The sequence below is a fragment of the Stegastes partitus genome, unplaced genomic scaffold (genome assembly GCF_000690725.1).
Source record: "Stegastes partitus isolate 25-593 unplaced genomic scaffold, Stegastes_partitus-1.0.2 Scaffold502, whole genome shotgun sequence".
NCBI lineage: Eukaryota > Metazoa > Chordata > Actinopteri > Pomacentridae > Stegastes > Stegastes partitus.
In genome coordinates this window covers 136,624-148,486 of record NW_007578233.1, presented here as the reverse complement: position 1 = coordinate 148,486, position 11,863 = coordinate 136,624, and the positions used below count along the sequence as shown (strand labels likewise).

The 11,863-nt window shown below is 41.4% G+C and overlaps 2 protein-coding genes across 3 annotated transcripts; one reads left to right on the top strand and one right to left on the bottom strand.

Annotated features, from left to right (window-relative positions):
• Positions 1–208: 208 nt before the first annotated feature.
• On the top strand, positions 209–6,548 carry LOC103361392 (vacuolar protein 8-like). The gene is made up of 13 exons (XM_008287459.1): positions 209–398; positions 723–842; positions 1,445–1,564; positions 1,737–1,856; positions 2,961–3,080; positions 3,188–3,396; positions 3,483–3,528; positions 3,606–3,739; positions 3,843–3,974; positions 5,286–5,400; positions 5,517–5,651; positions 5,739–5,864; positions 5,997–6,548. Exons 1-13 carry the CDS (start codon positions 209–211, stop codon positions 6,149–6,151), a joined length of 1,722 nt encoding a protein of 573 aa, XP_008285681.1. The 3' UTR covers positions 6,152–6,548.
• On the bottom strand, positions 6,286–11,863 carry map7a (microtubule-associated protein 7a). 2 transcript variants are annotated; one of them, XM_008287460.1, is made up of 15 exons: positions 11,663–11,863; positions 10,868–10,972; positions 10,599–10,673; positions 10,322–10,485; positions 10,134–10,233; positions 9,859–9,975; positions 9,495–9,634; positions 9,220–9,356; positions 8,888–9,126; positions 8,628–8,805; positions 8,375–8,543; positions 8,146–8,250; positions 7,952–8,002; positions 7,575–7,803; positions 6,286–7,201 (listed from the first exon to the last, which is right to left on the bottom strand). In XM_008287460.1, the coding sequence occupies exons 1-15, from the start codon at positions 11,775–11,777 to the stop codon at positions 7,191–7,193; spliced, it is 1,935 nt and encodes a 644-aa protein (XP_008285682.1). In that variant the 5' UTR covers positions 11,778–11,863; the 3' UTR covers positions 6,286–7,190. The 2 variants fall into 2 exon arrangements, with proteins under 2 accessions (XP_008285682.1, XP_008285683.1); XM_008287461.1 differs by lacking the exon at positions 9,859–9,975 and having other exon boundaries at positions 11,663–11,861.

Sequence of the window (11,863 nt, the reverse complement as noted above, 5' to 3'; positions counted from 1 at the left end):
TACTGTTTAGATGTTATGATGACACAATTTAAAGTTCTCTGCAAATAAAGCAAAAATGTCAGTGTCCATATTTTTGCATTTTAACAAAAGTTGATGCAACGATGAATTGTAATTTACCTTAAGGTCACGTGACAGCCCGGTGGGCGTGTCGCAGTGCAGGTTGCGTGAAACAGGCAGGTGCTATACCTTTGTGTTTCAGGATGCAGTCATGGCTTCAGGCCTTTGTGACAGTTGCGCCCGACTGTTCAGAGAATTTGCGGATCTTTTAAGGAGAGTTTGGGGAGAGCTGGAGCACAAGATAAAGGATGTTTTCAGAGAGATCGGTCGGTGCACCTGCTGCAGGATCACACCTGAGAGGAGGAAGGCTCATGATTTGCCGTCTTTGCACCTGATGCATGGTAGGAACACTGTAGCCAGACATTGTCTTTGTCTGGAGGGTTGCTGAGGAGCGGAAACACACTCATGCACACTTGCTCTGTGAGATAACAGTTTATGCAATTATGTAATTGAATCATAGATTAACAGAAGAATAATCACAGTTTAACAAAGTTTATTATCTTGTTAGTTTATTTCATGCAAACAATATCAAACAAAAAAAAGAAACTTGTGCTTGAGATGTACACAAATCATCCACACAATCAGAATAAAGCAAAAACGAAAAAAACAAAGTTATATCTGGGTGATTACATTACTTAAAGTTCCTCCTCTTGTTCTTTTCTCAGACAATGAAACTCAACTTCTCAATCAGGAAACTCTGCAGGCACTGAACAGACTCGCAGCCTCAGAAGACTCTCATCTACAAATGACTGCAGCTGTGTATTATTTACACCTCAGTCATCACTGTGAGTAAAGATTTGTATGGGGTTTTTTTCTGATAATCTTCATAATAGCAGATGAATGGCACAAAAATAAAATGTGAGTTTCGTTTGCATTGGAGATAAGCCCTCTAACGGGTATGACCAGTATCATGCAAATTTCCAACTGTAGTTCTCTTCCAGGGCTGGCAGTGTCATTACAAAGCAAAAAAAAAGAAGATAATTTTACTATATTCTTTATTGTAATAAGTTGTTGACCACTACAGATACGGCTCATATAGATGACGAGTAGTTCAGACTTCTACTTTCTTCAAATCAATATTTTTTAAAACTCAGTACAGGTGATGTTCTGTAGTATGTACATGGATGACCACATATTTTGCTTATCGGAGGCAGTTGTGAGATTGCTGAGTTTACTTGGTTTCAGTTCATAGAACCAAGGGTGGACATTTCGTTCAGTACTTGAGTTTATCAGCAACTACTAGATATATAATGCTAATATCTACTACTACTACTAATTTAAATCAAGTTCAACGCAAACATCATTATTGCTTATTTTCAAAAGAACCAACAAGAAGCTTAACTGAATTCTATTTTTTTTTTTTCCCCTCTGCAATTGTGCATTACAGTGAAATCTCCTTTACCAGATGCCTTCATGGAGCCACTAATGGCTTTGCTTCTATCAGCTGACTTGGATGTGCAGAAGACTGTCTCCCTCTCCCTGGTCAACCTGTTAGTCAAGAATAATGGTAAGAGATGAGAACAATGAGGTGTTTGAATTATTATTTGTTTAGCCATAATCCTAAACCTCTGTGGTGTGATGAGGTAGTCTTATTAGCCAAAATCAACATGGAATGACGGCTTCCATGTGAAACCTGATAGTTTGATGTCTTCATTTTTGTCTATTAATTATGACTGCAGTGTGCAAAGAGCTGGTGATTGAAATGGGGATGCTGGTGCCGATACTGGAGCTGTTCCAGTCTGGAGATCCCACAGCTCAGTGCCACTCCTGTGCCTGTGTTGCCATGCTGGCCTCATCAGGTTTGTACTAACTTTTATATTATTTTTACACACAACTAGAAAGCAATGCTTAAGAACGGAATGGAACCTTTAGGGAATGAAAAAGAAATATTTTTAGAGCAACCATGACAATAATTTTACAGGATATTGCTAATTCTACCATCTAGTGGTGAAAAAAAGTATTCAGATCCTCTACTTGAGTAAAAGTACCAATCATAGACTGTATGATATACAGTCTATGGTACCAATACAGAAATTTAAAAAGAAAAAAAAAGTCAAGTAAATGTCCTGGTTTGGTCCCTCTGACAGATATATTGGTGTGTATGGCATCGTTAAATGAATACTGAAGCATCAGTGTGTCAGCAGCATGTAGCTGCTGGAGCTGGTTTGAACTACTTTCTAACCAGATTTATATACACAGGGGCAGCAGATAAACAAAGTTCTTACATGCAAATCTGCTCACAGTTCATGGACTTTTCCTTTTATTTTTGGTGAGATATTGAATCATTTAAACATCTGTTGAAATGAAACCATGGTAATAGTTAGTGGGGACATTTGATATTGGACATCTGAAGACATCATAAACCACAAAGGTTAATAACCACTAGTTTGATCTTTAATTTTGTGTTGTATTTGCAAAGCTTGTTACATAAATTCATTGTTTAGAATCTTCCTATACCAAGTATGTAGTAATAAAAACTGTCAAATAAATGTAATGGCATAGAAAGTTAAATATTTTTCCTTGGAGCGGAAGCATAAAGTAGCGTAAAATGGAAATACTCAAGTATCTTAAAATTGCACACATCTACAGTACTTGAGCAAATGTACTAAGTTACTTTCCAGCACTGTAGCAGCATGAGAAGCTGCTTTTTTCTTCAGTTTTTCTGTAAATGCAATGAAAACTGATATGAAACAAGAAGAAAATCTATGTGGCTCTATGTGTTTTATCAAATTCCTCTGCTTTCACTCACTTCTTTGTCTTACTTCACATATTTACTCTGATAATATATTATTTGATGGTGGGTTTCTGCATGTTAATAGCACAGGATAATGCTCCTGTGTTTGCAAAGGGTCACTATAATCGTGCAGTCTTGCCTGCATCAGTTTTTCTATTTTGTCATTCAGAGTCAAACAGAGACGCTCTCATGGTGGATGGAATCATACCACTGCTGGCTTTAGCAAAATCCTACGATCCAAAGGTGCAACAGAACGCAACTTGGGCTCTATTACACCTCACGCAGTCAGGTGGGATCCCTTCCTTTGAATGTCTTCGCATTTGTCTCCACAAGCTGCTTCCGTTAGTGCTTCTCTAAATGTTGCATAACTTAGACAACTTTCTCTTTTTTTTCCAGATTGGTCAACAAGGATTTTATGTCAAGCCGGAGGCGTTCCTGTTTTGGTTCTTCTGCTTCAGTCCTCAGATTCAGAGGTTCAGTTTTACAGCTGCTCTGCTCTGTGCAACATCGCTGCTACCGAGGAGCATCACCAAAAGTTACTCAGCGTTGGAGGTCAATACTTGTCAAAGTCTCTTTTGACTCTCATGTCTTCTTCTGTGCTGAAGGTAACTGTGAACTTTAAGTGGGTGGTAATTGAATTTGTAGTTAAATTAGAAGCAATTTTTGATGAAAATCTTTATTAATTTTGCAGAATTCAGCTCAAGCGTGCAGATGCCTACAAATTCTTTCCAACCACGGTAAATACGATATAAATGCAAAGCCAGGAAATCAATGCTGCACCTGAACAGACGCTGTTTGACCCGTTACTGTGCAGTTCTGATCCAGGAGCAGCTGACGGAGTTTGACTGCGTGTTGCCTCTGAAGGCGCTGCTGAAAACATCTACTCCTGAGTGGATAGAGTCGGGCCTTGCACTGCTGTCCACGCTGTCTGCACACCCTCCAAACAATGTACGATCCCCTACAGCAGGATTACATTAACAATGTGTTCTGTGACTACACAGCTATCTGTTTAAACCCCAGTGTTCTTAATATTCCCATGATTTGGCTCCAGGACATCCTGGTGGGTGAAGGACTGTTGGAGGAGATCGGTGAGCTGCTCCATCATCCCAGATCCACCTCAGCTATAATCACACACTGCTGCAAGATAGTCACTGACCTGTGTAGTTCCTGCATGGGTGAGCAGGTACGCCAAGAATAGAAATGAGGATTCTGTGTGATTTGTCATAATAAAATCCTTTTAAAGTTAAGCAATGGGGAAACATAAATACATACTTTTACTTATGAAATATTGAAAAAGTCAGATATATTGGAATTTGGATCAAAGAGAAGCTGCCATTTAAATATTATGTGTCCGAAAAATGCTTATTGAGGCACATTTTCTGTCAGTACTGGATTATGGTGATATTTCATGCATATATGCATCAGTGGCGACTCTTATGCCAATCACCGTGAGCTGGTGCTGAGGCTGGGTGGCATCTCCCTCTTATTTATTTATAAGGCACTCACAGTTTTTTTTTTTTTTACCACCTTACATTACTTTATGTCTGTCTTTTATTCAAGTGGATTACTCTGCAGCTCTCAGCTGTTTTTACTGAGCTTGGAAAATCCAGTTTTACTCACTGTACAGCTGCAACCTGCAATAACCTGCAGAAAAATGTAAAGCTGGACTCATTTGTACTCACAGGACCATCCAGGATTTTAGTTTCATCTTGTTTTGCTTCCAGCTGCTTTTGTTTCAGTTGGTTCATTTATTTTTTTTAATCTTAAATCCTCTAATTGATGATTTTATTTTTTTTTTTTTTACTAACCGTCCTTCAAATATAACTTTATTAGAAGTGTGCCAACATATTTTATTTTCTTACTTTGCTACAATAATGAGGCCTCCACTCCTCAATGTACTCCAAGTTTAAATAAAGGTTGAATGAATGAATGAATGAATGAATGAATGAATGAATGAATGAATGAATGAAAGTACATTCACTCAAGAATTATACTTGCACATTTTAGGTGCTTGTACTTTGAGTTTTTCCATTTGGTGCAACTTTCTATTTCTACCTAATTACATCTCAGAGGCAAATATTGTACTTTTTACTTGACTACATTTGTATAAAATAAATAGCTACTTTTTAAATGACATTTTTTCATACCACTCCTGTCTATTGAAAAGCACATCTCCAAATTTGGTGATTTTTTTGCATGTTTGTGATGAACTAAAAGATGAACTGATCCATCATGAGTTGAGAACATTCTCTTTTTAAGACATGTAAACTATTTTTTTAAAAATTCCCCTTCAGATTAGATGTAAATGCCTTTTCGCAAAGCTGCAAACAGGGCTTTACCTGATCTCCCAACAGCAACGCAATAAATGTATGATGATCTTACAGAAGTAAGGTTTTCAGCTCAGGACTACTACTTGTAGTGGAGTATTTTCAGAGTACGGTATTTGTATTTTACTAAAGTAAAGGATTTCCCACCCGTGATGTTTTCTTTCTAGGTTGTCATGGAAAGTCTGTGTTTATCAGGACTCCTGCGGGCACTTCTGTCTCCCAGCCAATCAGATGAACTGTTGCTGCATGTGACATCGTGTTTAAATCACTTGATGACCTGCGGTGAGTGGCCTGCACATGAATTCACGTGTTTCAAGTGGATTTTAACTCAAAAATCTGCAGATAAATATTGCATTTTACATGCAATGATCCTACATTTCTTGACTCTTTTGTTTCAGATGCACTGAAGTCTAAACTTTCTGCAACAGTGACACCAGAACACATTTCTGGACTGGTGAAGCTGTCAGGACAAATAAGAAATCCTCAGTTGTCATACAGCTGTGCAGCTATAATAAGCAAATTAGAAATGACCGGTAATGTGATGTGCAAATGCTACAGAATGATAAATAATAACTTTGTTTTTGCACATTAAAAGCTGCTGTTTGTTTCTGTTTACCCAGAGAAGACCGCCCAGTTGCTGAAGCCTCACTACATCACCATGTCCAAGTACTTGTTGGTGTTTCTCAAGAAGAAAGATGTGAAATTCCAGCAGCTTGGCATCGCCACCATATTCAACCTCAAGAAAGGTTTGTTGTGGATTTGTTTGTTTAGCAACCGAAGGAGCTGGAGGCAGTTTTTTTTTTTCTTTATCAGACTAGATGTCCCTGAGCAAATTGGAAATAATCATTCATTGTAATTGAGCGTGCTTTGTGCTGCAGATGGAGACTTTTCATCACTGGTGGCTAACAGCGAGCTGGAGGTTGAGCTCTGGAAGGTACATACGCAGACGGAGGAAACCAGACAGCTGCTGCAAATGATTCAGCCTCTTTCTCCGTGTTCTGTTAACCCTGAACTCTCACAGAACAAATGGTGAGAGATGTGCACTGTGTGGACTGTATAAGCTGATGCACTGAATACGAATAGCATTTTTATATTGTGTTTTACTGTGCTAATTTTATATCCTTTTTATATTTACGGTTGACAAAATTAACTGAAAAACAGCAGAGATGTGGCATAGTATCAACTTTAATCAAATATGGCATATATTTCGACTGTTCAACAGGTTAACATGTGATAGTCATAAGCAATACTTCAACTATAAGATCAAATATTGATGATCGGATACATTTGTTTTTTTTTACGCTTTTATTATAATAAACTCACCTAACCTCTACGCTTCAGACTCTGCTTTGGAAAGTGATAGTGCGCAATAATAAACAAAGCAACAGTCAGTGCAAGAAACGCTTTGTGCATCGTATCGTCTAAAACAACACAAAACTGAAGCAGAGTCTTTGGGAACTGTGTTCCTTTAGCAGCTTTGAAATACATGATTGCTATACTTTACAAAATTCAAGGATAAGATAGGAATGCAGGAAGTCTTCTCTCACTAACACGCTTGTGTTCTTAGCGCAAACTGCAAACTTGAGCTATTCTAATTCCACAGTGACAAAACTGAGGAAGGAAAAAGTGCTTTGATAGCAAGAAATATCAGGAATAAGCAAAAAGCATCTGACATGTCGTGATTGTTAGAATGGCTATTCCTAGTATTTCACAGAGGCAACACTCTCCATAACTGATACACCGCATTTGCCAGCAAACTATCAGCACCGTCTACATCTACTGTTTTTTTTTTTTTGTTTGTTTTTGTTTTTTTTCTATAGTCATTATTAGATCAGAAACCTGCTGTACTGAAGAAATTATTATGTAACTTGCTTAATATTTGTGCCACTAGTTACACACAGAAGAGTGACCAAATGCTGACGTCCTCGCTGGGAGGAAAGGCTGTAATTTTACATGCTCTTTCAAGGTGCTGAAGGGTAGCGAGATGGCTGTGCTGCAGTGATTCCTGTGTTTCACGGAGAAATCACAGCTCTCCAACAAAGCTTCTGCGTGTGTGCCCACTCTGCAGGTGCTCAGATGACCTCTAAACAATGCAAAACAGAGAGATAAAACAGACATTAACATTTGTCTAAGAGATGAACAAATCATCGGTAATTCATTGTGGCTTGACAGAGGCATCCCCAGGATAGGAAACTTATTCAACAAGTTGAATACTGTTTTAAAACTCACATCTTTTTTTTTTCCTTGTTTACAAGCTGTGATTTTTTATGTGTTGGTTTCCAGGCTGACGCAAGACAGTCTGCCCGCTCATGTTACTGCTGATTATCAGTCATGAATGAATGAATGATCCTCACTGTGTGGGTTGTAAATGACAAATGATGGCTACCCAAAGCTGAAAGTAGTGGTTGGTTAAGATGTCCCACCCTGAGGCCTGAGTGTTTCCAAGTATTTCTCACCTGCTCGTTGGTGTGTCTGGATTTCCTCCAGGCCGGTGAGCGTTCTGAGAGACCTGCGTTCTTTGAAGGCCACAACAGGTACCATGTCCTCCTCGTTGTTCAGCCCCAGCTGTGTGGTTTTGGTCCCCACAGGGAGCTTGATGGCATCTTTTATGGTTCCATTGTGCACAGGCACTGTGTTTTCCTTTGGTTGGGCTTCATTTGGCAGGATCCTCGTCGGTACAGATTTCTGAGATTTAAAAAAAGGATTTTTTTTTTTTTTACCATTTTAGTCAAGGACAAGCTGTTTTGAAAGAGCAGCTGGTTAGCTGAATGCTGAATGTGCGTCACAAGAGACCCGGGGCAGCGGACTTCAAAAACAGAACACTAAAACTCACCGTATCTGGAGAATCTGTCCTTCTGGTTCTCCGCATGATCTCCTCAAGTCGCTGGAAAAGAAAACTGCTTTTATTGAAAACCCTTGAACAGGAAAACATGCACGGTCTTAAACAGGGACAAAACTTTTTGGTAGCACGACTTTTAATGAACACAGATAATGAATATAGACAGAAATGGTCATCTCTTGTCAAACCTTTTTTCTGACTTGGCGCTCTGCCTCCTCTTTCTGTGCGAGGATCTCTCGTTCTTGCTTAAGCTGCTCTGCTCGTGCTTGCTCTTTAGCCAGCTCCTCCTCTCTCTGCACACAAGAACATTGAATGCAAACATCAACATGAAAAGAAAGACACATTTACATTTTACAAATCACACATCTGGTTCCTTCCTTGCACCCTCACGACAGAAGAAGTGTTTGTATTTCCCACCTGTTTCTGCAGGAGGGCGGCTTCCCTCATCGCCTGAGCTCTCTCTTCCTCAGCTCGTCTCTGCTCCTCTTCCTCCCTCCTCTTCTTCTCCTCGATGAGTTGCTGAGCCTCGGCCTGCTGTCGCGCTCGCTCCTCTGCCCTCCTGCGCTCCAGTTCCTCACGGCTCCGCCTGGACATAAATTGCAGCACAGCGGTCTTAACGGCCTGCCGGCGCAGTATTTTTCTGTCTCGTTGCTGGGATGTGCTTCTTTACCTCTCGGCCTCCTCCCTCTGCAGACGCTCCTGCTCCTCTTTCTCCCTCTGCAGCCGGGCCTCCCTCCTCTTTTCAGCCAGGAGACGCGAGGCCTCCTCTGGGTTTGTGGTCCCGGCTGAAGGCCTGGACGTGACTTCTGGAGGTTGTGGAGCTGAATTAGGAGGCATTTTGGAAGGACCTAAAGAGAAATATTATCAACTCCAATATAGGTCTGAAGCACTTTTAACACACTTTTTGTTCTTAACACTTCTCTAGCTTACTTCCGTCTCCCGATGTTCTGGTTAAAGCCTCCTTCTCTGTGCCAGGCAGGTTTGAACATGACGTCTCTGGTGTATTTTCCACCCTCATTTTCTCTTGCTGACCTTCATCTGATGTCCTGACAGGCCTTGAGTTACCAGGAGAGAGGGCAGAGCTGCAAACAGCAACATCTTCCTCAGGGACGGACGGGAGCTCGAGCTGCAGCGGGGTTGAATGTCTGCTGATTGATCTTCGGGCGGTCCTTTAACATCCAGCGGAAGAGAGCAGATGTCCCACTTTGTTCGCATTACTGTCACTGTATCATGAATGTACAGCGGAGGTCTTTTCTACCTACCGTTCTGGCGAGGGGGAGGCTGTTCTGCTTTGTGTGGCCGTGGCTGGTTTCACCCTCGTGTTGGCAGCAGCTGATCGAATGTTTGAGCCGCCGTTGGAGTTCTTCTTTACGGCGTCTTGCTGTCTTGCTGCTTTGATCTAAATCAAAAGGAAAAAGGGTGATTTAAGAAGTTAAAGCAGAAAAAAGAGACATCTGTGTGAATGTAAAAACAATACCTGATGTTAACACTGATGTTTAGCAAGAAAACATTAATGAAAAACCACAGCTGGATTTACCTGCGCCAGGTTGATGCTTCTGTGCTGGCTGTTGCTGGGGGAGGCAGATGCCCTGTGGACTGAACCGGAGTGGTGCTGCTGGGGTTTGTGAGGGGTGGTGGTGGTGGTGGTGGTGGTGGTGTTCATAGAGTGGAATGAAACTGCACGGCGACAAACATGGACAACTGAGCCAGTGTTTCGTGCCATAATTATGGGAAATTGGAGAAATATGCACAAATGACAGGAAAAGGATGGAAATATGAAGCAGCACGTCAACAGAAGAGGAAGTGGATTAGTGACCACAGCGGCTGGAAGACTTGTAGCAACAGCAGTGTCAGAATATTATTTAAAACAAGTAGTTGTGTTATCATGGGAGAGAGAGTACCTTCTTCTCCTGACTGACAACCAGCACTCTTGCTCCTGGCCAGATAAGAGCATGTGGGCGTAAGCAGACGACTGACCAGATTCTTCTCCCATGTTGTCAGTGGCAAGCGACGTGGAACTAGCGTATTGATCAGTATAAAGTTTTAAGTGCAGCAAAAACAGAAGATAAGGCATGCCAAGAATCGTTAGGACAAGTTAGACAGAGAACAAACACTGGAGTTTAGAGAGATTATGTTAGAAGACATGACGAACAGAAAGCGCATTCGTCTCTGGTACCATTTTTGGTGAGTTTCCTTCCTCTTGAGTTTTGACTGAAGTTCTGTTGGGCCCTTTGGCTCTTCTCCAGCGTCTTGCGCACTGCAGATTCATGTCGCTCCTTAATTCAGAAAACACACTGTTGACTCAGTCCGCTCACAGAGGCCTGGCTGGAAGTAACAGTTTTGATTTCCACCATCAACACTCACTTTCTCCTCCTTCAGCCTCTGCTTGCGCTTCTCCTCCACGGCAGCTCGCCTCCTCTCCTCTCTGATCCGCTGCTCCAGGAGTTTCTTCTTGCGCTCCTGCAGTTGTTGTTCATAGTAGCGCCTGGCCCGCTGTTCCCGCTCCAACCTGTTCAGTTCCCGAGAGGCTGGATGAAGGATGAATGAACCGGTATAAATAGATTTATATGTATGTTAGTATCATTAGAAATCGAGGACGTCGTGCAAGCAGTGAATTGTGCCACCATAGGAGCTCACATACCAAGCAACCGCTGGTGCTCCTCTCTTCGTTCTCGAGCCGCCTTCAGCCTCTCATCGATATTTTGCCCATTGGCTGCTAAAATACCAGGACAAGAGCTTATAGTACATGACTTAATTCCTATAAATGGCATCAAGTAATGCTTTTAATTATATTAAAACAGCAAAACCCAAATGAAAGTAGTCTGTAAAAGGAGGAGCACTTTAAAAATACGCCAGCTGTTTGGTGAAAGGCTGAGTGTGGCCTCAGGTGAACGGAGCACTTTGACAAACCTGCAGCGGCCCGAGGAGAAGCTGTGTTGCAGATTTGGGCAGACTTGTTGACGGAAGAGGCGGTTTTCTTTGTCTGTGAATTTGGTTTGACAGAAGAGCCATTCTCTGCAAATGAGGGAGGGGGAAAAAATCTGCATGTTATTCAGAGAAAAAGAGCAAATGACCTTTTAAAAGAATTATTTTTTAGCAACACTTAAAATCCTCCTGATATTTTTCCTCCAAATCTGTAAACAGACATGAGATTGTAAATTGATTTCTTTTAGTACAACAAATGATGTGGCTGTTGTATGAAAGCCCAAAAACTCATCAGCTGTCCCAAACAGTGGCTGTTATGGCCTGGGTGGCCTTAGGGTCAGCTCACAAATAAAAGAACCATTATTAAATGCCTGCGTATGAAAGGCGAAGAGAACATGCGAGCACCTGACCAGTCCACATGAATCTGACTGAAACAAGCAAGAAAAAAAAAGGCCGAGCCAGAAAGGCAGCACACAGGACTGATTAACATAAATGTACGAGAAAACAAAATCACATGTCCCATTAGGGTTAACCAACAACAAGATGCTGCTTATTCCATGTGAATTATGTAATCTGTGCTCACAAATGTCACATGATTTCCTCGTCTTGGTGTGCGATTGCAGGAGACTTCTCACAGGACATGTATCCATATGATTTATTCACACATCATCACTGTGATCAGATGAGCTCGTATATGTGATCTACAGTCATTCAAGGCTTGTTTTGATCCGATAGCAAACAAATCCCTCCCAGAGAAAAGCACAGATAAAAGCTACTGACCTGTTCTGTTTCCCTTCCTCTGGCTCTGGATGGTACGTGTAGAAAGTGGTCCCTGCGATGGAGGGACGACACTCTGCTTCTTCTGCACAGCCATGCTAGGTATTGAGCCTGGCATACCAATGCTCTCACTCAAAAACCTCCTCCTTTCTCTCCTCCTCCTCCTCCTCTTTTGAATTTTCTATTTCAAGATGCCTTCGGGTC

What these genes read in the sequence shown, in the direction of transcription:
- LOC103361392 (XM_008287459.1), top strand. Translation starts at nt 209, where the DNA reads ATGGCTTCAGGCCTTTGTGACAGTTGCGCCCGACTGTTCAGAGAATTT. An exon ending in CCTGTTAGTCAAGAATAATG is followed by an intron (nt 1,565 to 1,736) that starts GTAAGAGATGAG and finishes TTATGACTGCAG; the next exon opens with TGTGCAAAGAGCTGGTGATT. An exon ending in CATATTCAACCTCAAGAAAG is followed by an intron (nt 5,865 to 5,996) that starts GTTTGTTGTGGA and finishes TTTGTGCTGCAG; the next exon opens with ATGGAGACTTTTCATCACTG.
- map7a (XM_008287460.1), bottom strand. Translation starts at nt 11,777, where the DNA reads ATGCCAGGCTCAATACCTAGCATGGCTGTGCAGAAGAAGCAGAGTGTC. An exon ending in TTCTCCTCGGGCCGCTGCAG is followed by an intron (nt 10,674 to 10,867) that starts GTTTGTCAAAGT and finishes CTGGTATTTTAG; the next exon opens with CAGCCAATGGGCAAAATATC. An exon ending in GGAGCACCAGCGGTTGCTTG is followed by an intron (nt 10,486 to 10,598) that starts GTATGTGAGCTC and finishes TCCTTCATCCAG; the next exon opens with CCTCTCGGGAACTGAACAGG.